At 41.7% G+C, this 26736-nt stretch overlaps 1 protein-coding gene and 1 long non-coding RNA gene across 14 annotated transcripts in view; one reads left to right on the top strand and one right to left on the bottom strand.

Moving 5' to 3' along the window:
* COL24A1 (collagen type XXIV alpha 1 chain) overlaps positions 1-25968 on the bottom strand; it is a 142021-nt gene extending 116053 nt beyond the window's left edge. For 7 of the 13 annotated variants that reach the window (XR_009725583.1, XM_061354386.1, XM_061354396.1 and 4 more), the window contains exons 1-3: positions 18694-18889; positions 12049-12110; positions 4269-5569 (exon numbers count right to left, since the gene is read on the bottom strand). Coding sequence is in view for 12 of the 13 variants with exons in the window: in XM_061354386.1 (XP_061210370.1) it covers positions 4269-5569; positions 12049-12110; positions 18694-18749 (1419 nt within the window). In the remaining variant the exon portion in view is untranslated. Of the gene's footprint in view, positions 1-4268; positions 5570-12048; positions 12111-18154; positions 18586-18693; positions 18890-21275; positions 21987-25841 lie in introns of those variants that run through there. The other 6 variants (XM_061354394.1, XM_061354393.1, XM_061354387.1 and 3 more) reach the window with 6 other exon arrangements.
* On the top strand, positions 18702-26342 carry LOC133212708 (uncharacterized). The gene is made up of 2 exons (XR_009725584.1): positions 18702-18817; positions 25901-26342. It is a non-coding gene; the product is annotated as an uncharacterized LOC133212708 (long non-coding RNA).
* Positions 26343-26736: the final 394 nt, after the last annotated feature.

Here is a 26736-nt window from a genome sequence, read left to right as displayed (position 1 = left end):
AGAAAAACAACCTGTCTCTGGTACTCACCGTGTCTGGTAATGCATTAGGCATAAGATGCATTTATTCTCTTGTGCACTGTAACATTATTACGCTCATCTGACTGCCTAGCCAATCACCTGTATCCTCTATTTGGACTTTTAATTTCTGTAATATTGCACTGTTTCATCCCATAAATTTTAGACCATCTGGAATTCTGATTCTGTCACTCAGAACTCTTCTACCTACTCCTAGCACTTTTGCCTATCTTTTTAAAGCACATTACTTCATAAAGATATTAATTATTGAGCACAAGGATCCTACAAAATAATGAATATCTAAAATTTATTTTTACTTCTTGCTTCGGCTGCATTTCACTGGAAATGATAAAAAAACCTCTGACATGCTTCTCCTTCCAAATGTCTTAGAGCAGGCAGTCACCTGTGTATGATTTACCTCCTTTCTTTACAGCTGTGGAAGTCTTTGCCTTTCTCTGTCAAGAATTCCTATGACACCTAAGGCAATGTCATCAACATCAGAGAAATTAAAGCTTTCCAATAGTGTGGTGCAGAAGAGAGGGAAACTGCATCAGTTTCAGGTGAGTTAAATGAAATGTTTAAATATTTAAGACTGTCTTTTTGCTACTAAAAATAAAACAGCAACGATATTCAGTTTTTATCTGAATCAGCAGATACTTAGATAGACTTCTCTGCCTCTGTGAGGGTTATCTACAGAGCTAAAAATGCATCAAAGTGATTAACTGCCCAATATATCCCCTGTAGCAAGGGAGAGCCTCAGCAAGCAGTTTTGTTCAACTGAGGAATAAGCTAGGAGTGAAATAAGCTGAATTGTAACAGGGTAGCTAAGGGCAAAATAAGTGGAATAAGCCAAGAGTGAAAGGGTAGATGACACTACTGTTACTGCTTAGTATTTTTATTATTATTTAGCACCATATTTAGAATCTCTGAACTGCCCTCTCTCAAGGTTCTCGCTCTCAAGACTCTTGGCTGGAATAAGAGCATCTCATCTGGGACTCAATTCTGCCTAATGCAGGGATTGCATTTCCAATTCCTCCTGGCAGTATCTCCAGACTAGTTCTCCCTACCAACTATATAGCTTAAAGCACCACCATGAGGTCTTCTACTATTTTCTCCTCCTGGTCAAGCCTCTTTGTAATTCAGAAAGCTTTTTCAATAGAGGAAATTAATTCACAGAATGGTTTGGGTTGGAAGGGATCTTATAGCCCATTCAGTTCCCACCCCCTGCCATGGGCAGGAACAACTTCCCCTAGACCAGGCTCCTCCAAGCCCTGTCCAACATGGCCTCAAACACTGCCAGGGATGGGGCAGCCACAGCTTCTCTGGGCAACCTCACAGGGAAGAACTTCTTCTGTCTATCACATCTAAGCCTGCTCTCTTTAAAGGCATTACCCCCTGTCCTTGCACTAAGTCCTCCAGCTTCTTGTAGGCCCTAGCTCATTTCTCAGGGGAAGGCAAATCCTGTGCAGATAGGCCTGCAGATGCAATCACCTACCAGCAAGTAACCTAAACCAACTCCTCAGCTCACAACAACCCCTCTTCCTACCAGCATAGGACTATGTATCATGTTACTGCAAGCTACTTTAGGACTATGTAATGAAGAATATCTGCTTGAAAGTTAAACATTTAAAAAACACACACCAGATTTAGTTTCTTTTATACAGTGCCAAACCCCTCTCTAACACAAAAAGGAGTGGCTCACTCATGAATGGAGCAGCTTTCCCTCTGAACTAGTGGTTGAAGAGACCACACTGTTCCACTTCAAATTCACTTAGTATTTTTGTAGGGAATTTTGGTCACTGTAACTGCTAGAATTTTGATCAGGGTCTTAACAATTTTGAAGAAATAGGTGCCATTTTCCATATGCTATCCATAAATGAAACCCTGAAATCTGAAGCACTGCTTCGCAGTGGTGGGTGAATTCCATAGCTGTGGCATCATGGAATACAAGGGGCTTAGTTATACAAGGCAAGAATGAGCTCTGGTAGATTATTAAAAGCTAAACTGAAGCTAAGGAATTCAAGAACCACAAAAGCTAGCTCTTGCCCATCAATTACAATAATATGAATATTATTTCTGTGTTGAAATCTTGAAAGAAGGTTCAAACCAACCACAACATAATGAAAAAGGAGAAATAAAAAAAGGCAGCGGGAAGAGGTTTTCATGTCTCATCAGGATATTTTGCTGCAAGGGAAGTTTGCAAGCTCCTCATGTTGCTTTTTCAGGCTCCCCATTGATAAGACTGGGGGTGTTTGTGTAGTAAAATGTTAGAGCCACATACATAAAAGCTGGATTATCTCTGATCTTCTCTACATGGGCATGTTAGACTAAGAAGGCAAAGGAAGACCACCTCTGCAAGTCTAAAGCCAACACCAGTGGCAGGTACTGCACCACACAACATCCATGCAACACAATTCTTTACAAATGCCTGTGTGGACAACGCCAAGTCTCCTCCTACTATCAACCTCTGCTTCAGCTGCCTCTGCTCCAGTCAGTGCTGCTGGCCCATTCAGCCCAACTAGTGCTTACAAAGATCTATATGAACTTCCCAGCTCTGCCACTGACCTCCAAGACTTCAGGCATGTTATTTAAATCCTGACCCAGCAAAACACTTCAGAACAAATGCACCATATTCATTGCTACAGACCATACCAAACGCAAGGTCTGCTCTAACTGCCTTCTAAGAAGGCAAACTTCTGCAACCCCAGTATGTAAAATCGGCATACAAAATGGTAACACAGACACCTTCAAGCTCTCCAAATCAGCTATTATCTTTGACACTGTATGTATAGTGTCTGTGTGTAGAAAAAAAGCAAAGCATTCCCTTGAAGTTTCTTAGTAATGTGAACAGCCAACAGCATTAGCAGCAGTGATTTCTGTGCCATGTAAAAAAGAATGGATTTCTTGGCCGTAGCCGACTTAAATCGCGATGTGTAAGCTACCTGCTAAAATGAAAAGCTTCCATTAGCAGTTACTAAACATCCTAAACTCCAAAACTGGAAATTAACATCATGCTGATGACAGATACATACTTACTGATATGTCCCTATAAATACTACTATAAGGGACAGAAGAAAAAAAAACAAAAAACACAACAAAACTGACTTTGCATTCAAAACAGATTAAGCAAGAGCATCCTGGACTAAACTGAATTATTTGTTAACACCTCTCTCAATTGCATAACGAGCCCTTTGCATCTGGATCCTGTGGAGAGTAAAAGTTTAACTTTTAAAAAGGTTTTCAGTTGCTGACTACCTTAAGAAAAAGATTATTTTGGTGCTGAAATAATACAAACAATAAAATTATGGACATATGCAAATTTATATGAGGAGGTGCTTAACACACATCAAATTGCCTTCTAGTAAAACCACACAAATGCACACACACTAAAAAAAGAGAGCAAGTGGAATTATTTACTGCATGCTATGGTTTAAAAAACGTTAACCAACAACTCAAACAAGCACTGTCATATTCCCCAGGCTAAGCAGGAACTGCTGTTCTCTCTTGTCTATACTAGACGATCTTAAGGTCCTTCCCAACCTGAACTATTTTATGATTCTATACCTTCATATATATTGGTCCCCTTTTAATGCATTAAAAAGCTTGAGCCTTGTGCAGACAGTAAGGACAAACGGTTTTCTATTAAAAGCACTACTGTGCATTTACAGTTGTTTCAGGGATCACTTACCCTGCAAATGGAAAAATATGCTAACAAAATATCCTAAGACTGTTCTAAAAATCATTTTACATGCAGGTTTGCATGACCCTATAACCTTGGATTACAAATGGTATTACCAGTCTAGATTCTGCAACTGGTCCCCTTCCACAATCAAGTTTTGATAGCATAGCTCAACTGAGGAAACTATGCCAGCCTTCCAACCAACCTGGTGATTCTTTCCATCAGTGTCTACATCTGTGTACTGCATGAATTTTTCCTGTAATTTTATTAAGTTCGCAGTCTTCATAACTAGCACTGATAAACACCTAGCTGCATTTCAAAACTTAAAGAAGCCTGGGTTGCATACCACTTCACCAGAATGTGAACGTCTTCATATTCTTCCAGTAAATTAAAATATACAACACACCAAAATTACATGCGGTAAAGAGACATACTTAGGCAGACAAACATTTGTACAGTACAGCCCAAAAAAGTTGCAGTCATGGTTCTGGCATGCTTTGCAATATTTCTTTCAAAGCCTCTGTTAAATGTGTGGTGCTATATTATAGTAAAAAGAGGAGTAAAGATAACTTACAGGAGGTCCAGTTTCCCCCTTTGGACCTCTGACACTTCCCATTTCAAATATTTGCTCAAGATCTTCATAGTCATAATAATAATTATCAACACCAATTTCATAATTGTTTTCCATGGTGTAAGTCTCATCAGCATCAAAGGCACCTTTCTGCCCTGGACTGCGCTGATTATCCAAAGGGAGGTCCACAGGCAAATGGTACACGCTTGCATTGAAGATTTGCTGCTTTCTGCTTGGTTCATCTAAATGTTTTGCTTTGTCCATTCCACTGCTTTTAGTTTTACTCTGTTTTAGAGGGGAGATCAGAGAAGGCTCACATTGTCTGCCTGCATCTTCTGTGGTATTATTTGAAGTATTTGGATATGATCCTTCGGGGGTTTTAGTGATGTTTCTCTTTGTGCCAGTCTCCTGCTGATGAAGAGGCAAACTGATGTACTCCTGGAGCTCTGTTTCAGGTGAAGCTTCCAGCAACAGAGGTTTGGCCTCTGCAAACTCCAATGCAGAGACATTTCTTGACTCAAAGTCTTCTGGTAGAGAGTGACTCCGAGCAACACTGGTAACAGGAATGTTTGGCACTTCTTTCCTTCTATCAGCTGATATGCCTTCTGACTGCTTTTCCTCATCAACCATCATCTTTGAAAAAACATCCAGCCCATCTGATGCATGCAGAGCTCCTGGCAGAGATCGATATGTTTCAGCTTGGCGACATTGCTGCTTCACATATTTACAATAGTTTGCAGATGCTTCTGCAGAGGGAATAATATCTAGCTGACATATAACTCCTTCAAAGCTGACAGAGTGAGAGTTCATCCTTCCCAGGGTAAATAAAGCATCCAAATCAAATGTCTCTGCTTCAGAAAGTACTTCCCTGCTATAGTGCTTCTTTCCACACTCAGCAAATATCGAGACAGTCTTGTCTCTAATGTCAATGGCAAATGAATGCCATTTTTCATTATGAACACTATAATCAAAGTGTACGGACTGCTTCCCACCAGTGAACACTGCTACCTTTCTTGGTAGCAGCTGGACACCAAACTGCAGCCTACTTTTGTTCCTAATACTGAAAAGGAAAGCATTATTTATTTTGTATGAGTATAACCCAACCAATATGGTGAACTGATGCCCTAGACTTGATGGTAGGACTTGAATGATGGGGGACTCAATATGTGCATCACTAGTTAGTACAACTCCTGATACAGTTAGACGAACACCCTGAGGTAACAGAGATGATGTTGAGGGCACTGCCGTCTCTGAGGGCTCTTGAACATCTTTCACAAGGCCTAGTTGATGAAGAACATCTATTGCTGTAAAAAGAAATAAAGGCATACTGTTGACTTCTTTTACAAGCTCATAAATTCAGATCCACATGAACAAATGTATGCACATTTTAAAAAAAAAAAAAGATCTATACTTCCCAGAGCATGTATACAGCTAACAGCAAGGCCACCAATTCCCTAGTGTAAAGCACACCCATATTTACATAAATCAAAGAAATAATTAAAGCCAGAACAAATTTTCTGTCTTAAAAGAAAAACACACAGAAAAGCACAAATAATGCCCATTGTAGGTTAATTCATTTATGAAACTGAAAAATCCCCATTTGGTCTTCAACCTTTCCACAGCAGTCAATGAACACACTATGTTGGTTCCTTATTTACTTGGCTAATCCTGCTTACTCTTTGAGGTTTAGTTTTGTTTTACTTAAACTTTTTCTTCTGCAAAACATTCTGCAGTAAAACCGTAGTTTTTCTTTTTCTCTGAAAAGTTCAAATGAATTTGAGGGGACGGTTGCTTTGTTTTTAATAAGGCATGAGCTATTTATAACAAAGTGACGCCTCAGTAGAGCACCTAAAGACAGTCACTGGTTCAAAGCAAAATATAAAGGTAAGCCTTGCCAAGCAGCTATTATGTGCTGCAGAGATAATTCGACTGGTACCTGGGAAGAATTGCTGTGCTTCCACAAAGGAGTTCTCCACCCACCAAGCAAGACCCTGTGCCATTACAGCCCTGGTTTCAAAGAGAACTGTTTTCCCAGTGGGATCACCCTTGATTGTGACAAAGCTAGTAAGACTAAAAGAAAACAAAGATCTTTTCAAGGGGGGTGCAACAGAGCATGCCACTGCCTCCTTTCCATCCACATGGTTTATTTGCTAGGACCAGAAACGAAGTGAACTCTGCAAAAACAAAAGCGGCGAGGAACAAGAAAAGAAGAAGAACATTGGGATCCAAGGGGCAGCGCTCCCATCTTCTGGCTCATCTGTCCTTTCATAGGATCTCAGTCTGCAGCTACACAGATGAGATACTGAATTAAGAGTGCACTACTCCACAGCAGGAGATAGCAATGGACACTAAGGAGACAGAGAAACCAGCTGTCCTACTGATTTATGTCCTGTAGATTTGGCTTTGGCGTATAGAAGTCTGGGTAGGAGATCTTCCTACAGGGTGGAATGAGAAGTGGCATTTTCACTGCTGGATTCTCTAGTGCCTTACATAATGTGAACTTTGTGCTTTAACTTCTTCCTTAGCTTGGACCTTTCAGTATCTCCACCTCACACCTGGCTAAATATCATTACCTAATGGGCAGAAACAGTTATCTAGCCTCCTGATAAACTAAAATCATACCTGACCTGGGTAAAAAAATAATCAATTAATTAAAAAAATCAGAAGCAGGGTAAATCAATGGTCAAAGATGACCGAATTCATTTGGTATTGCCTAAATCAGACTAAGGAAGGTTGGAGTTAGCAGGCATAAGCACCTTCTTCCTTCAAGACGAATATAAAGACACTGTAAGATCCCTTATGATGCAGCTGAAACAGAAAGACTACAAAGGCTTGATAGGAGATAAACATCATGCCCCCAGCAGTCGTTCTGTGGGGTCACAAAATAAGACAGCACTTATGGCACCGATTGGTAAAACTGCTGTTCTGGGTGTTTGCGGAATTGCTAAGGAAATACTGCAGAAACTGAGATAAAAGGCAATCATGAGACAAGAAGGTTGGGGGCTAAAATATATGACATGAGAAAAGGCTTAAGGACATACACTTTCTTGGCCTGGAGATAGGAAGGTTTGGGGAAGACCAAAGACAATTGCCCATTATCTGAACTGGATAAACAGGAAAACTGAGGAGTAACAGGCACAGGCTGCAACGCAAAAAATTCCATTATTTTACAAAAACAAGCATTCTCGTCGCAAAAGTGGTTAAGTGCTGGACCGGGGGCCACAGACATTGTGTAATCTCCATTATTGGAGATTTTTAAAGCCCAACTGGACAGGACCCAAAAGTTTGAACTAACTTCAGCACTGACCCTGACCTCAGCAGGAGGCAGGACCAGATGACTTCAAGGTCCCTGTAGCCTATCTTTTCTGATTTTCTGCACAATGGGAAATTGAGTGTTGTACTTTTCATACACAGCATTGTAGAGAAGCACATGGTATCATCTTTTTCTCCCCATAACTGGCTGGACCTAAGCTTCAGTCAACTGCCTATATAAAAATAAGTAGTAGTATCTAACAGTTGCACTGACCTAATAAGCCAAAAAAAGTTAAGGATTCTCTGCTCTATTAAGAGAAAAAAGAAACTGAAACAAATGGATGTACACTTTTAGTGGAAAAAAGGTCTCCTTTCCCAGTCTCCCCTTTCTCTGTTCACTGAATGTATTTATAGCAAACTCTAAGATTAGACAGATGTTGGCTTAGTTTCAGTGGTAAGTTACGAAAAGAGCCTGAGATTTCCTTGAGAGTGATTTATAAATTGGAACCAAAAGCATCAACCTGAACGCACCGTGCATCTTGAAAATTAATTACATACCTTGTAGTGTTTCTAGTCAAGTTTGAGATTCACAGATGTGCCAAGATTATCCTGGCAGGTAGCCAGCAGAGACAGAGGCATGGAGAAAGCACATCTTTGCAGAACATCATGTGTACGCCAATTTCCCAAGATATTTTGCCTCAGAGCAATTAATTTAGTATGGCTGTATTTTTATCTGTCAAACTGATAACGGAGGTCAGGTTAAGCAGACCTTCAGAGCACAATGTATCTGCTAATGAAACACCACACTTTCTCAGGACCCCGGTCCTGCTTGGTCTACATGTAGTTAAGAGAAGAAAGCTGTACTTGTATTGCCTGTGCGAAAACTAGGAAGAAACACAGGTCATGAGCTCTGAAACACAGAGGTCTTATACATGTAAATAATATCTCACAGCTGGAGACACCACTGCAGCACTTCTGTGCGCTGCCTGGGCTACCTAACTGCACATCTGATACCCTAACCTAAAGTGCCTAAATATCATAACCTAACAATAAATATTTGGGAAGTGTTTCTATTTTAAAACATTTGCAATTATGTATTTGTATTTTTAAAAATTATTGCATGTGATCTGTCCAAACTATTACAGATTGAAATACAAAACAAAAGCTTAAACCTGAACTGGCTTAAACCAGTCAATTTAAAAATTACATTCAAAAGTATCACTACTAAGCCTCAAACTGCAAGCAAAATTGCCAAAATTTTGGCAGTTCTAATTCGAAAACAGTACATTGTTTAAAAGTTACTAATAAAAGGAGAGTCCTCTGAGAGCACAATAAGAAGTAAGACAGATACTCCACATCCTGGCAAAGAGACTTCTGCAAACAATGACAGTCCTGAGAGAGCTAATCACAGATAAATGTGTGAAAAATTACAGCAAAAGATTAAGCATCAACTAATTATCCCTTGCTGATTTGCTGCCTATTAACCCACCCTCAGGCCTAAAGGCTGTTCCAAACTTTTTTGGCCAGTCGCTTCATTTCTGGTCCAACATGTTTAGCTCAAGGCTTTCAGAAGCTCTTGGCAGCACACATGGTTTTGGGAACATGCAATTTGCTCAAGTCCTCCTCCCAGCATGAATACCACAATTTTCTTCACCTGTCAGGGACCAGTTCTCTTTGTTTATCCATGTCTGCATGGCATCTGACTTCACTTACTGTTAACTCAGTAGTCCCAAAAATCGTAACAGCTTATCTTCTTGAAGGAACAACTGTTTTGTGTTTTAGGTGTCAAGCACCTTCCTTCCACTTTCTAGGAGGACTTGAAAAATTCACAACCTTACTGCGCCAACAGGAGGGGAAACCTAACAGGGACTTTGGCAAAAAAAGCAAACAAAAAAAAAACACAAAAAAAACCAAACAAACCGAAACAAACAAAAAACACACACACACACAAAATACCCCCAAAAAAACCAAACCAACAAAAAACCCCAAACTTCTGACCCTCTCGTGTCACAAGAAAAAAAAAAATCCCCAAAAGGAACTGGGGATGGATGAGGGGATTTGACTATTGGCTCATTCCAAACACCTATTCTGTTCAGTCTCTCCAGTTCATTTCCTGCATTCCTCCATACTCAGAAGGCAAAATATTTGGGGTGATCTCTCCATTTCAGCAATCCTAGTATATACATTACTCACTTTCCCTTTACCAGTATGCACCAAGGAAAGATAAGGGTCATCCATCAGTCAGCTCCACCAGAACCAGGAGTTAGTACTCAGCATGTGGCCCATTTCCTAGGTGATGCTGCATCTGCAACTGGGTAAATTAAGATATCTGGCTGCAGCCAATGCTCTTGCAGACACCAAGCTGAGTGACTAACCTTGGAAATCCAACCAGATACATTGATTCTCTACATCCTTGAGCCACATTCAAAGTACTGTTCATAAAGGCTGAGGCTGTATCTTTGTATGTGTTTCACTGAACACAATATACAGCTGCCTACCAAAATGAACATGGCATAGCTTCTCAGATGAAGCATGCACAGGCTGTCACATAAGCTCAGGGAAAAAAGGGATGTTAATTACTCTAGTAGCCTCTTCCTATTTGGCAGAATACCTCTTTTCCAAAACACAGGTGTCAAGAAAGTTTTAATAACAATGTGAGTTTTAACACACTCCTAATGGGCAGACAGTCCTGTTCCTCTTCAAATTCTGAATGCTGCAAATGGCATACTGCTAGCTCTGCAGGCTGCACACCAAGACTGTTCTTTTTTTGAGGAGGTTTCCTCAGTCTGCCATTCTCTGAACTGCCTTTTGCAAACTTGTTCACACAGCATGCAAATAAAGTGCATGAGGGATCAAATTCACCCATGGACAGAAAGATACGTCAAGGTTCCACGCATCATTCTGATCCCAAGCAACTACCTAAAAGAAATGAAGTTGCGTATGGCATCTGTGCACAGGGGGTGGGGGAGAGTTTCCACTCAGTAGGGCTTCTCACATAGCTATCTACAAATGCTGCTTTATCTGCTGATGACCAAAGCAAAATTAATCATATATAGCCACATCAAGACTGGACGCTGCACTCCATTTCTGCAAACGTCTGTGCACAGAGGTACTCTGAGCTGAGAAGCAAATAAGCCTCTGACTGTACCCACTCCCCCATGTTGCTGCCAACCCCTAGTCCTGTAGACTTCACAGTCCTCGCCTGAAGTTTTGCTAGAAAAGCCCTTCTGAGGCTGAAGCACATGAAAAGTGAGAGAAACCAGTTGCTTCTTTGCAAAGAGGAGGGTGGTCTGTAGGGATGAAGACAACTCAGACCATCACTGCACACCTGCCTCTGGCATCCTTCACCTCCTCCTGCTACACTGGGAAAGTGCAAACAGCCTCTTCTCTTTGCATCCCTGCAGGCCTGGAGCAGGGCAGGCCACACACATCTATGGGTGCTGCCCCTCCTCTGATGAGAACTTGGCTCAGCTGTAAGAAAAATCCAGGAAAATCCCACCATCACAAAAGCACGTGTCTCCCATTGAGCTGAACATGAAAAAAAATAATAAATCAACAACCAACCTTACCAGGCAAACAAGAAGCAATGAATGGAAAGCAAAACTACAAAGAGAGCAGGGAGGTGAAGGGGAAACACAACTGAAGAAAAAAAACAAGCTTTGCCAGTTGCAGGAAATTATTAGAAGGTAAAAGACATTGGTGAGAATAATGGTGGAAGGCGGCCAAGATATCCCATGGGGCTCTAGCAAAACATTATCAGGAATAAGTCTCGTCTTAACCATACAACCCAGCTGTTTGTATTCAGCTGAGTATCTGCAGTTAACATACTCACCAGCCAAGGTTGACCTATTTCTTGCTTCACCTGTATGGTGAAGGACCATGGCAGAGAACTGGCGCTGCCACTCTTCTGGCAGGTAAGAAATGACTATATGGCACGTTAGCCTCCACCACTTCAGGATGCTAATATTACCACAGTGGTTGCTTGTGCAAGCTGCACATCTGGTAGAGTTATAACAGCTGGCAGTTAAAGAACAAACTGAAAACAAGACATCCCTATTTCCTTACTAACATCTGTATCTGAATGCAAAAACAAATGAATACACGATTTCACTTTTTGCTTTAATGATGCCAGCCTAGACTAAGCCCTTATTACATGCAGTGGTTTGCTTGCACAGCCCTAAGTGCAAAGGTAACTCAGTCATAGCTTGCCACCCCCAAGGACACCCACTTACAGCGAAGACACAATCAAAGCCTTTTCATTGTACAAGGCTTCCCTTTTATGAAGAGCTTGCTTAAATATGTAAGCAATTTCACAGACAGAAAATCCGAGTAATTTTTAAAAGGTCATCTTTTCCAAAGTGGCTGCTTTAAAATTTATTCTCATTATGCTGTAGCTGGTATTTTCTTTAAGTCGCCATTAAGGAACCGAACCTAAGGTCAGTAGTAACAAGAGACATTTACTCTTTTCATCTATTCACAATTATACAAATGTCCTGTTATTAAAAAAAAAAAAGAAAAAAAGCATTCTCACCTTGTTTGGGTACTTGTGCAACACCCACAGCTATACATGTTGCAATAAAAATGAGAGTTTTCCTAAAAGGGAAAGAAAGAAAAGAAGATGTAAGAAAACATCTATACTTTCAGAACTTCAAGGATTTACGAGATTGAGTCAACATCCAAAGTCAATGGCAGGATACCACTGACTTCAGCAAGTCCTGGATAAAAGCCATCACAGCATACAGCTTTCCACTAATGTCGAGAAGGCGTTTTACACAAAGATTATGTATGCCCTCATATATATTACATATATTTTACCCTAGCTTTTATTAATAAAGTGCATCTGGTTTGTATTTCTTGCAGCAGCCTTCAAATATGTATGTTACTATGTAGTAAATCTCTTCCTGGAAAGAAAAAAAACAACCTACAAACCAACCAAACTCCACAATTTTACTGTAAAAAAACTATAAAATAAATGACAAGTTCATGCCTGTAGAGATCATCAGGTATTTCTGACCTGCTATCAGTCTTGTTACTGTATCGCATCATTTTACTATAAATGAAAATGTTTCACAATTTTGTTCCTGTATTATAAATTTTAGTCATGTTACAAAAGCTCTTCACAAAGAAAAACCCATCAGATTTTTACTTAAAACTTCATGTTCAGATAGAAGACTACAATCCTGACAGGTAGCACAGACTAATCGCAATAAACATATATAAGGTTGATACAGATTATGTGCTCAAAATTTGCTTTACATGAAAAATATTGGATATTGGGCAAACAATACATTTTTACCATTATTAAAAAGAGACTGCCTGCTGTTTTTTTACTCAATTATTATACCAGCCAGATTAGCACCCTATCACACTCTTATGAGTGACTGAATCTTTTATTAAATGAGAAATATATTTTGTTAATATTTGACATCCAGACACAGAAACAGATGTACATAATGATTATAGTAACCTGTATCTATTTAGTTCTAAGACCAACTATTTCAAAATACCACAAATATAATTCCAATACTAACTATTCAACTCACACTTAAGGGTAAGCTCAACCCTCTTGCTCATTAACATACATAACCTTATTGATTTTTCATAATATTAATTGTTAGATTGACTAGAAGTGTTGTTGGACCATGCCAGAAAGCCCTTGAGTATCTGGAATAAACAGTATTTGAAAGTAACACAGCTGCAACTAAACACCTTCAATATCATAGGACAAGGGGTAACAGGAGAAGTTTAGACTGGATATAAGGAAGAAGTTCTTTACTGTGAGGGTGCTGAGGCACTGGAATGAGTTGCCCAAGGAAGGTGTGAATGCTCCATCCCTGGTGGTGTTCAAGGCCAGGTTGAACAAAGGCTTGGGTGGCATGGTTTAGTGTGCAGTGTCCCTGCCTATGGCAGGGGGGTTGGAATGAGATGATCTTCAGGTCCTTTCCAACCCTAACTGTTCTATGATTCTATAAGATCATGTGGTGTGACATTGCCAGCTAATTAGTCACATTTGCACAGCAAACAAAGTGCAAGAAGAAAACCCTTCCACTTTATACAGGAATGTATGGTTCAAATAGCCATGACAGGCCATTTCCTTCCACCAACTCTTCACTGTCAGGTTGCCTTCAGCTCAGAGGACAAGTATTAGTAATGCTACAGTGACAAGGAATCATGCTATGATTTAAATATCTTTTGTATATGTATACATACATACATACACAGAGAGCAGCATCTGCTGAAAAATCTTAACATTCCTTTCGAGGATTTACAATTGAAATCTTTCAGAAACATCCAAATGCATGAAAATCACAGAGCAAAACTGGTTTTACCAATTTGCTCAGTGAAACAAGGAAAAAAAACAAAATGCAAAAAACACTGGTTTAGCAAAGGATGGGTTTCATTATATACTCACTTTCCTTGGGCAGTTTTACTGTGGGGTTCCACCCCAGTTTCCAAACCAAGTCCCCCTTAAGGGAATGGGGTATTTCAGAGATGGTGCCACTTCTTCTTGTGGGCCCCCTCCTCAAGTCCAGCCCTTGAGAGACACTTGCCAGCTAAAGCTGAGCCCTCCCCCAGTTCCTCTTATGAGGAAAACCAGCTGTGGCAAATGCTGGGAGGAAAAAGGAAGCATTAGAGACCCAAGTCCCATTCCTCACAGGTGTGTTGGTTCAAATGATAATTGAGGAACTGCACTATCCACCACCCCTGCTTTCCAGCTGGCAAACCTTCTCCACCTGATCAGCAGCCTGGGCTGTAGCAACAATCTGCCACACTGATTTTCAGGCAAAGCACTTACTTAAACAGGATTTCAAACTAAAGAGGCAGGGAAGAAAACTTTATAAAATTAGACTATTTACCCTGCTAGCATAAATCTTAAAGAGTCTCCTGCACTGTTATTCAAAACATTTGCTCAGTTTTCAAAGCAAACAAGTGGGCTGAATCTTGAATAAAATTAGGTCCCTTGGTTATGCACCATGTGGATTTGCATATTGTTACACCTTAACTTTTGGCAGTCAGAACAGACGAATAATTTAAGGAACAGTACAGCATGATAATGGTAATATGTTGTTATTGGTATTGCGACTGTGAAACCGTAAATACATCATGTTTCCAGAAAAAAAATACACAGAATATACAGGATATTAGAAAACGTGCAGAACTGCTCTAGTTCTGATTGAAGAAGGAGACTGGGGTGGAAATTACACCTTGCAAATCCCAACATGCTTGTAAACACATGTGTTTTAATTAACCACTGCAGTCTTTCCTACTTCTGTCTTCATAACTTTCTCCTGCTACAGCCATGAAATGTCTACTGGAACAGTTCTGCCAATCCTGCAGAAGACCTAACATTGACTGCTGTCCAAATAGCAGATCAGCTATGGGACACTCACTTCGGCTTTTTCAGCTCTGAAGACCAGAATTTAAGTTCATAGTTTGTGTCACACAATGATGATATTTTGCTCTAATGATAAGCTCAGTGACAGGAGACAGCTGTGTAAGGAAGAAAGTCCATGCATTGCACTGTATCAGCTAAAACTCACAACAACTCTATTTATTTGACTTTCATCAGCACAAAATGGATTTACAAGTAAAAATAACATAACACATTTTAGTTAACTCCATAATCAGCATGCTTAAAGAACCCCAGAACCCAAAATGCAAAGATGATTCCTCATTACATATGCAGATTCCATAACATCAGCCAGGGATAAGCTATGTGTCAGGTTCTGACTCTGTCACCTCCCAGCAAATGTTGTAGGAAGGCAAGAAATTCCAAAATGCTCTCAGGGCTGTAAATTACACAGATGTAACTGAATATACAGAAACATTTAGTGAGAGGTAAAGACAAATGTCTGGCTTACACAGTGATCTCCAGCTAATGTCAATAGACGAGTGATCAGCTAAGAGAAAATACAGGGACCAGAAACAACCACAGGGCTAGAGGTCCTTTAATGCGTGGGAAAGTTAAGTCTTCCTTTTACCTATTTTTTTCCACAATAAGTAAACCTTTCTGTAAATGAAACCACGTGCAACCTCAAGTGAAGTTGTACAAGGGAGCCCTCCGTGGCCAAAGATGGAAATTCTGTCTTTCTCAGAGAAGCTGTTCATGCAAACCCTCCCTTGGTCAAGATCACTACTGCTTGCATTTGCTGCTTTTAAGCCTCAGAGCAGCCACTTCTGTCTCCATTCTCTCACCAGAACTGCGCTAAACCACCAGGCTCCCTGCTGTGTTATGCATACATGGCTTGACCCACTGGCTGCCATGGCTGCAAGGAACAACACAAGAAACACAGAAACCCTGGACAGCATGGCCTAGCTGAGCCCACAGCTCCTGGGGAGGCTTGCCCCTCTGGGATGTGTGAACAGAAAAATGCAAAAGCATATGGCAGGGAGGACTCCAAGCAACATATATGCTGGCTGTTTTCCCCCCATTTAACATCACACATGAAGCTGTTCCAACACCACTTGTCTATGTCCTGTCCTAGAGTCAAGGTATCTCTTGAGCTTCCTCCCCTCCATGTACCTTTTCATCCTTTCTCCTATTCTACATGCAAACACTACCTGAGGGCAACTACATAATTGTTTGGAGGAAGGCACTACCAAATGTGGTTGATACCTTTTGAACTAGAGCTTATCTTTCTGATATTTGATATCTTGTGGCTGTCTGCCTGCCTCTCCCTGGGAGTGAACAGTGACCACTCATGCTTATGTTTTTCCATTATGGGTGATGGAAGAAGCACGAGGTTGTGGCAAGCAGCAATGAAAAACTGCAACCTTGGCAGATGATTCAGCAACGGACAGAGCTTGGGTTTGGTCAGTGCACAGCAGCATTCTCTTCATTCCAAGCTAGTTTCCTAAAGCTTAAGGAAGAAATACCTCTAGCTGGCTGCTAGAGAAAGCAGGAAAACCTGTTCCCAGATTAACTGGCACAGATACTTTCAATCCTGTGCTCATCAGTGATGATGGTTTAATTACTAGCACCTGCCCTCTGTGCACTGATTCGCTGGATCTCCTCAGGACTGCTGAGGAGAATGGCCCAGCTTGTGTTCATCCAGCCTGAGGAGGACTTTGGGAAAGGTGATAGCACCTTGTGTACAGAGATGCCCTGGGCTACTCAAAGATCCTAAGCTGCTAAAAGCCTTTCAAGATCTAAAAGTAAAGGTTTCTTCCTCCTTTGCTACTAAATGAGATTACCCAACAGCTCCAGTGCTGCTTATCAAATTAAGAGACCTACTACCAAGGTGGCTCAGGGGACACAACAGCCCTCAAAGCCTCTTGGGCAAGTGGCATGCCCTTTTGGGCATGGATGCCCCTGTGCAGCTAACCAGTGAGGGGGAAGCACCTGAATCCTTTGCTCACAAGATGGGAGAAAAGGAGAGACATAAGGCAAGAAGTAGAGAATCAAAACATGTACTGCTCTGAAAAGCAGCAGCCTAAGAGGAGACCTGCAACAGTGCTGTGTATCAAAGACAAGAAACTCCCTGTCTGGTGGCCTAGATGCTCTCTGGACAATGTTTGGCTTAAGATGAGAAACTACTACATCCAGAACAGTCAGCCCTGTTTTTTATAAAAAGAGAAAAGTTAATCAAAAAGAAGTTATTTTAGAGCCATTTTATGAATACCTCCCTAATTTCCTACACTAGTTCTCGTCTAGCTAGTGTACACTGTCTTCCTTGTGTATTAAGGCAAAAGCACAAAGCTCAAATTCCCACTCCTGTGAAATGCTCCCTTCTCTTGTCTCTGTATACTTGTCTCTACACATTTTGTAGATTGCTTGAGTTTTACAACTCGGCTCTCGTAACTCATGTTTCAAAATTAACTATTCCATCAACAAACATGGGGAGAGGTTTAGGAGTCATGCTGCTGTTTCATTTATCTAACCTGCAGAGACACCCCTACACAGGGAGCAGGTCTGACCTAACATTTCCACAAAAAGATGGTCTAGGTTGCAAGGGACTGACTGGTTTGATACATGCAAAGGGACCCAGATCCTCCTGTAAGGAATTCTGGTTTCTTAACCCAGGCAAGCAAGCATGTTACTTTCTCTCTATTCAGGTGAATTAGGGAAACAAGATAGAAGCATAGAAATACATATTCCCAATCTCTCAAATTTTGAGCTTGGGTAAACTGCACCTCTGCTACTAATGCTACTTCACTGTAGTTCAGTTTATATTTCTGTATCAGCAATATCCCTTTACAGCCATCACAGAAACTCCTTCTCTAAACTGCAGAGACAATTCCTGAAGAGTCCCTCAGACACAGCCATGAAACACACAAACATGGAAGGCCACCTTCAGGCAGCCACATAACTCCCACAAGCATTCAAGCGCACCCAAATTATACACCAGGAACATTTTAGCAGCATAACCCTCACTACAACACATGACAAACCCTTCTCTGTCCCACTCAGAGCTCTCGGTAAACTTAATTCAAGCCACAGCCAGAATAAGCACTTAAAAAAAGGAAACGTATACTGGTAACCTCTATAATATTATAATTATTAAAAGTTCACAGTGATCTTGCCCCGGCTGCTTTGAGACAAACTGTAGAGGAGAGCGAGCTCTGCTTCTGCAACACTAATGATGATGCATTAGAAACACCCCAGCCTGTAGCAGAAGCAAGTAGATACAGGGTACCTCATCTGTTACTAAGAGAGTGTCCTCAGCTCTTAGATGTGAATTGTGCAATTTCTTATTGTTTGCTGTGCTTTAGTAGCCAGGTACCAAAAGGGAAGCAGCCGGGCTCCCCGCGGGTGCGGAGGCTCACTCTCCCCCCGGATCCCTGTTCTCCCGGGAGCCGGGATGCGCTAGCTCTTGAGTTAGGCTGCCCCCACCCCGGGGGCTACGCACCTGTGTTACCTCCGCGGTCGGGCTCGGACGGGAGAAGGATAACGTGAGGCATGCGGGACAGGACCGGGGATATCCCGAAAGCAAGAGGGAGAGGAGAAAGAAGGGAGTGTGGAGGGCAGAGACGCACAGTCACGGGCAAGGCGAGGAACCGGCATGCTGCAACCCCCATCGGTCGTCCAGGAGTACCCGGGATCTCGCAGGGTTACGGCTGCAGAAGGTGGGGTTTGAAAACAGCACACCGGGGACATCGTCCTCTGCCCCCGGGACCAACCGCATCCCTTCCCGGCACCGGTAGCGATGCAGTGCGCCCCGTCGCCGCTACTTACGTTTGCGCCGCAGGAGAGATGCGTCCTCGCCTTGTCCTCTCGGCTCCCAAATGCATTTGTATGCATTTGCCCGGTCAGCGGAGATCCGAGGGAAAGCTGGAGCCGAGCGCCGCGCCACCGCCGAGTCAGGTCCGGCCCACCAATCCCCACAGCCCCAGAGGTCTCCACAGAGCTCCGCGCAAGCCCGAGGGCGGCCCGGGGGGGGCGGGCGCAAGGGGGGCGGGGTGGGTACGTCGGAGAAGGCCCGCGGAGTGCGGCGCCTCTCCGGCACCGGCGGCCGGCCTGCCCGCCCGCCTGGGTGTTGAATTTCAGCGCTGGCCGCCGGCGATTACATCAGCAAACACGGGGCGGGACGGACTCGGCCGCGCTGTCCCGCGCAGCGACATCCTCGGGGCGCGCAGTGCCGCGCCGAACCGATAAGAGCCGATCGCTGTCAGCTCCAGCCCCGCGGAGGGGCCCGGGCAGGCAGAGCCGTGCGGTAGCCCCCGGTGCGCCCGTCCAACGGGCAGCGGGGGACTGTAAGGGGCAGACAGGTGATGGCGGTCAGCGCATCTGAAGGGCGAGAAGAGCCTTAGGTCCCACCGGGCTTCAGCTGGGAAGGGCTGGCAGAAAGCTGCAAGTTAGAAGTCAAAATGGGGGGGGGGGGGGGAAGGAGATGATGAAATGGTATAAGGAGAGAAAGCTGAGAGTGCTGGAGGGTTTACATCTCGAGTATAATTGAAGTGGGGTCCAGCAAGCCTCCCTCTGGAAAATGTTCGAAGAACAGATGTAATTTGGTAGCATTACAATTCCAAAAGAAATGCAACACCCTTCGCTATCTTCTTCCTAAAGAGACAAAGGACTTTTTAGCTTTAATTTCCAGTTTTCTTACGTTGTCCCAGTAGCATTTTATTACAATACCATCCCATAATACATCTTTATATAAGCTATCTCTCAGAACAAACAAGGTAGGGTTAAACAATACCAGACCTCACAATATGCACGTGGACAAATCCTGCAGCCTTACTTAGGCAAAACTTCCATTTACCTAAACAGAAATTTCATTGCAGTAGTTGGCTGTTGCTGGGTGTTACAAAAGCAAGAAGTTCACGAGACTTGTAGCAATGACCTTCAGGTTGTAGTGATGCGCGGATTGACTCCACAGCTCGTTAAAGTTGTAAAGTAGGTATGCTTTTTATTCAGCGCTGAAGACGCACGGGGATAATTCCTCAAAGTCATGCGTGCCCCAGTGTTGTTTCCCTCTACATTTATAAGGTTGCACCATACGCCTATACATATTCATGTCCTATCCCACTTCGTATTACAGTGAGCTAGAAGGTCCTTTGGGCCTGCGCAGTGCCCCCTCTAGTCATGGGCAGGGGTCTCAAGATGAAGTAAATGAGTCTTCCTCCTGTGGGTAGGGGTCTTCAAGATGAAGTAAATGAGTCTTCCTCTTCTTGAACTTCTCACCTTTCAGTCTTTACACATATGGCCTTAGGATTTGGTCCCAGCCATAAACCATCTGCTTCTCCCCCTTAACAGTAGATTCAGGGGTCTGCTTTTCCCTATCAATAGGTGCTTATCGGTAGAATCAGGTGTCTGCTTTTCCTTGTCAATAGAACCAAGTGTCTGCTTTTCCTTATCAATAGCTAGTGCCTTTGTTCTGCTTAGTAGGCATGATAGGTACAGACAATACCTTTGCTTAAGCAATCGAATTCCTCTAACCTCCCTGTAACAACCTCCCTGTAACAACCCCCCTGTACAACCCCCCTGTACATGGGTCAACCCTCTGCATCAGTAGGTGACGTGAAATAAAAGCAAATATATTCTGTAACAGCAGAAAACAAAAGATGTGATAAGGCACAAAGAATGTCTGTAGAATACCAGGAATTTATATCCTCGTATCTGAGGATGCTCCACTCAGCTGAGAAAGGCTTTTCTGAGCTATCAGGTAGCTGGGAACAGGCAGAAAAAAACAGGGCAAAAAGTGTCAGGGAAAAACTGTTTTCAGGCAACACACCAGAGTGGTTTTGAGTTAAATTTCACACTCAGTCATTTTCAATACCTTGAATCATTCAGAATCTATGTAGTCTCACTCGCTACCATGGGATATGCTTCATTATTTGAGGACAATGTAAAACCTGTCAACATTTCTCCTTCCTGACTCTGTACCCTGCCTTAAACAAAGTGACAGCAAAATATGAAAATGTGCTTGTTCACTGAAGAGAACATAGTGCCTGCCCAGGGAGGTATTGGACACTGTTGCAGTGAAGGCTTTCTCAGCATTTCTGTTTTAAACCACATTTGAATGGCTTCCAACAGCCTCAGTGTTGTATTTCAGTTAGGTTTTATTAGCATTAAGATGAACTAAGATGTACATTACAGATTCGGTTTGGAATGGTTTGGTGCCATTCCATGAAATCTATCAAGCTCTTAAATAAGATGTCATGTGTGGAGTAGGCTTTGCTTCAATAGCAAAAAATCACTATCAGGTTTATTCTTAGACTTGCTTCTTCCATGTGTTCTTACAGCCTAATAAGTGAGACCTACCATGTTTAAAGCTATTTCCAGTGCTGTTTATTTCCAGCAGTCTGTATACTTACAAGTAAGACACCAAGCTCCAGATACATTAACACTCATTGCAACTCAGTGATGCTGGAGTTTCATTTCCCATGGTAAATGTCTCGAGATCCCATTTTTCATGTCTGCTGTCTCCAGCTTGACCACAGCCTATCCACAATTTCTTTTATCTCTCCAAGTAAACCAAGGGATTACTGAAATGCAAAATTAATTCTTTTGAGATATCACTTCTTGCCTTTCTGACACGATTACAAGCTTTTCTTCTGTTTACTTGCTCCTTTTCCAGCAGGGTTTTCTTTTTTTTTTTTTTAAACTCCTTTCATGATCAAACTTGCTCATCTGTCACTCCAGATTACAGCTGCTGAGTTCCAGCCACACTTTGGGGCACAGAACAGGAGCTACTCTTGAACAGTATAAGAGGCAAGGAAAATGATTCCTATCTCTGATTTTCCTTCCAGAAAATGTACAGGAGAAAGCAATGACTGGTATACTGCCAGAGCCTAAAGAAAAAAAAAAATGAATAAGAATTTGAAAGAAAATGTGCAACATGGGAATGTGAGGACTGAGTGTGGCAGCCTGAGCCTTATCTCACTGCAGTCAATAGGAACTTTACCTTTCACTTGAGTAGGAGCAGAACAGGACCCACACAAGTTTCCTGGTACAGTCCCAGTATTAGGAATTTTTGGCAGAAGATCCACACTGCTATTGAGTTCCCTTTAGAGAACTGATTTCCCCTGCACACCACAATATATGGTGTTAGGCTACGTACCAAAACTGCTGGAACCTAGTTCAGCAAAATTATAATTCTGAATGTGGCAGCCAAAAAAATGTTTAACATACTGCTCCAGTTAAAGAAAATTACCCAGCTATCAAACAGGATTCACAAAAACAAGAAATGGAAAGGATTACAGCATGTCTTTTACAACAACCAGCTCAAATTGAAGAAGGGGACTCCAGGTCTGAAGCCATTAGACATGTTTATTTCTTTATAGAAAGTGAAAGACATTGTAATGACCAGTGTTTGCCTTCTCTCTCCAGATATGCCTGTTACCTTCTGATAGAAGGTGGTTTTGAGAATCAGTGTTCTCCAGTCTTGAATAGGCCTACAATCTTGAAATGCCTTTGAAAAGCACAATTGATTACTTTTTAGATTAATCCTATCCATTCTAATATTCTACTAGCGAACTAAGGAGACAATTAACATAAATTTATATTCTGAAGAATTCAGAGTGGAGAGGATTTTCTGCGTTACAAGACCAACACACAAAAACTTTTGAGCAGAAGAGGCTGAAGGAGGAAAGGAGAGATGCTGTGGGTACAGGGGACAAAACTCAAGAGGTCTAGGCTACAGAGCAAAAAGTGGCTTGACGGGACTGACAAAAATACCAAGCCACAAATGACTGTACAGACTACTGAGATTCCTTAAGATGATTAGCTAGAGCAAACAAGGAAATATATCCAGCCAGGAGCAAGAAGCAGAAGAGAGCCTGAATGAACCACAAGCCAGAGTAAAAACTCCAGACCACAAAGCTCCAGCGACTCCAGCTGAGAAAGGTGTCTTGCTGTAGCTAAGATACTAGCAATTGTTTACCAGATGAGGCATCTTCCATTCCAGAACATCGCTGCTATAGCAGAGACGCACTGTAAACCAGAGTTAAAGCTCTCGTGGAGGGAGCTGAAACAGGCAACTGAAGCAAAGCCTTCTGGAAGAGCAACCCCACACCCAGCAGCTGAAAAGCTGTAACATCTTGTTCCAGCGATGGCACATCATACGCTGTACCAAGAATGCAGAGAAGCCCAGACAAGCACACAAGAAAATATTAAAGGAAGAGAGGAGGCCTGAGAAGCAGTTATTAGGAAAGAGCAATAAGGGAATGGAAAATACGAGAACAAGAATGAGTGCAGTGTGGGAACCCTGAGAACGGCTTGCCAAATGAGAAGACTCCAGTTACCAAATAGACCAAACTGCCAAGAGAGAAGCTCAGTAACTATTTCCATCTCAAAGAGGACCTCTGGAGCCTAAGAGCAACCTGTGAAAGAAACAGAGAAAGAGCTAGAGAAAAACCCAATTACTTTCGTTTTTAGTTAATCTTTATCTCATCATTGATAGAGTGCTTTGCCATCCAGGTAGGCAGTGGAGACACCCACTCTTAAACACAGGAAGTTGTATTTGACATGAGGTATTTTCTGTGATACTCATTGAACTGAAAATCCCCTTGTAGGTGAAGTCCATAAATAGGACCAAGAGTCTGTATTCCCATGGCCAAGTTACCATGCCTACTGACATGTCCTGACAAAGACACAAAGATCAAGACAGGCCTCAGCAGGTGTGTTCCTCCACCAGAGTGGTGGCTGAAACCTTCTGTCACAGGCATTCAGCAACCTCAGTGGGGTCCCCTGTACCAGGGCTTCTCCAGCAAGTCCCTCCAAAGCCTCCTGCCCACTGCAGGAGCCCTCCCCAAAGTGGGGTTCTCTGTCATTATAAATGTGCCCTATCTCCACCAGTAAAAGGAAGCAAAAACCTTTTTTTTTTTTTTTTGAGAAATAAATAAAAAGTTGTGGTGGTCCTATGTGAAAAAGCACTAGCTCATAGTACAGAAACACTTAAGTGTTTGGTATTGCTCCATAGTGCCCTTTCACATTGGAAGGACGAGTCAAAAATCCCTTAGCAACACATTAAAGAGCATCTTTCTCCAGGTTAAAATCTGCAGGTATTACTTGAAAATTACTATCTATAAAAGAATTTGGAATTAAATTATTCATACTCATATGGTGCTCTTGTCCTGCTAGCAAAATCTCATCAGCACTAAAAATTGCTCACACATCTGGAAGAACCAGCACAGTCATCTGAGAAGTAGTTCATTCCCAAGCCGCAGAGAGCTCTGCATTAGGCTAGTCCTTTTTAAAGACATTCCCCTTTCTTTTGTCAGCAACTGTGGGAGATGCTTAATTCTGCTTTAGTTCTAGAAAGGTCTTTTCTTGACCATCTCCGCCTCCAGCCTTGGGATTGTGAAGGTTTTCACACTGCTGCCCTACAGCCAAAAATGCATTCCCAGATACTCCTTATGCAGTAACTAAAACACAGTTTTGACCTGCTTCTGCAAAATTAGCTTTGGCAACTTCAAGGGGAGTTTGCAGAAGCCTCAGTCCTCCACTTTCTCACTTGATGAGAGGTGAGATACTGGTGCTCAGTGGCTAACACGATGTTAAATCTCCACCTTGGAGTAAGAAGACTTCTTATCAGAATTTTCTCCCCAGTTATAGAAGCAGAAAATTTAATGAGATCACTTTATGAACTTCAGAATGGTGCAGAAAAATAGCTGTTTGAGGCAGCCACAAGAACTCAATTGCTTCTGCCCAAACTTTGAAAGACAGAAAGAAATAATATCATAATACCATGGATACTTATGAACTCCATCTCTGGGAAGAGAGAAGCGTAATCAGAAAAACATACATAATTTTACCAACTTCACATGGTTATCTCAACAATAAGCGATTGCTCTGGTATGTCTGGAAGTCTCCTCCAACTTCCCGCCAATTATCTCTACTGGTTTTTAAATATCCCAAGTCTCTCAGCACACAGCATACCAAATTCATGCAAATCAATGGAATAATTTAAACCTCACAACATTTGTTGATAATGTTCATCAAAACAGGAGTTTCCAGACCAGCAGGTATTAGTAGTGATGAATACAGAAGTTGCACTATTACCCTTCCTCCCCCCGCCTCCCCCCCCAAGTAAATCAAGAGACTTACTCAGTAGTCTTTAGCTCACAGTAAAGGAAACATATGGGGATTATTCTTGTTTGCTTTCTTTGAATTTAAGAACAAAGCCAAGAGTACTGTCAAGTTCAACATGGTGGTTTTGGATGATGAACATTTAATTTCAAATTAAGAATTACAGATCAGGCATATATAATGTCAGGAAAAGTCTTCTATAGAAAGACTTAAAGTAGACTGCTTTTTCTGAAAATACCAGACAGATGAATATGTGGAATCCAAGACCAAAATACACTGCCATTAATTTCAATGCTGATATTTTTACAATAGTAATATAATTAATTTTTGTAAATCCCTTACAGCTGTACCACCAATATAGCATAGTATTTTAATAGGCTATTTTCATCACCTTATTTTTAGAGATGAAATTTTGTGCTTCAGTTGTTTAAAAATGATTAGCTATGTGGGTGAGAACTACTGTTACAGGAAAGTAAAGGACTAGGATTTTAACCAGGCACAGAACAACCCTTCCCTCCTCCCACTTATATAAAAAAGTAAAACTGAGTAAATTCCTCCTATAAGCACCGATACAGAGAAAAATTATGAATATATCTGAAACATGAGACTTTTGCTGCTTGGATCAAGCAAGTTCATTAAGCCAGATGTGCCTGGATTATTCTTACTAGAGATCTAAAAACCTCATGGTTGTTTAGTTATCCGGTGTTGGCTTAGCCATAGTCAAAAGTTGAACAACATATTACATGAGTAACTGCAACACATTGACCTAAACACACACGCAACAGTTCCGTGAATGAACATCATTAAGATTGAGAGGTCCAGAACGTATCAAAGTACCAGCATTAACTTACATTTGCAACCTCGCTGTCCACACTAGAATCCTTATGGGATCATGCACCATTTTTCATAGGGCTCCAACCTTCTTCTAGTCATCCAGATCCTCCACAGGCAGATGGGCACTGCACCATGGGACCTCCAGGAAATACAGGGGTGAAACCTGCAATGTCTGTCCTGGACACAAGTGCATTGCTGCTTTTTGGAAGACTCACAACCTGCATGAATTGTAAGGGCAAGGCAAGAGATACCAAGCTGGCACAATAGCCTTGCGCACTGCCAGATTTTAGCCATTTTCTTTGAAGCAGGCAATGCCAAACCTTACCTCAGTCTCCATTTTCAAACACAGGCACAAAAATATACTTTTTACCTCCCTTCAGAAACTACTGGAGCTGTTAAACCTTGTCTGAAACCATCCAGGTGAAACGGATGTTCACACAGACTAAAATGTAGACATCTCTGAAACAAATGAGGAAAAAAAGTCCATTAAAATTCTATACTTTGTTCTTTTTCCATTTGATATAGTTTGGGATCACTTTTTTGTCTTAAATACTTATGGCATTAGAACATACATACAGAAAAGCATTTATGGTTATCAGATGTTTAGTTTTGCCTTAGAGTGGTCAACCAACACATGTAAGCTACCTGCTTTTTTCCAAAGCAAAGTATTCTGTCTTAATAAATAACTTGCTATGATTTCAAAGTTACATATGTAAATATACCAGCATCATTATTTGCCTGTTGGAAAAAAAATAGATTTTAATAAAAACTTAGACCAAAATTAACATTTTATTCCTTTACAAAGAATTGCAGCTAAAACCTTTATCTCAAAAAGTATTTTTATGGTTTAAACACACATTAAGAAGTTGGATAAATCTGCAGAGGTTTCTAGAAGATTTGTGTTATTCTTGA

The sequence above is a fragment of the Neopsephotus bourkii genome, unplaced genomic scaffold (genome assembly GCF_033783945.1).
Source record: "Neopsephotus bourkii isolate Nb327-2 ecotype Australia unplaced genomic scaffold, CSIRO-AGI_Nbou_v1 NB_739, whole genome shotgun sequence".
NCBI lineage: Eukaryota > Metazoa > Chordata > Aves > Psittaciformes > Psittacidae > Neopsephotus > Neopsephotus bourkii.
Note: the sequence above shows the minus strand (reverse complement) of the source record. Positions and strands in the feature narration are given on the sequence as shown.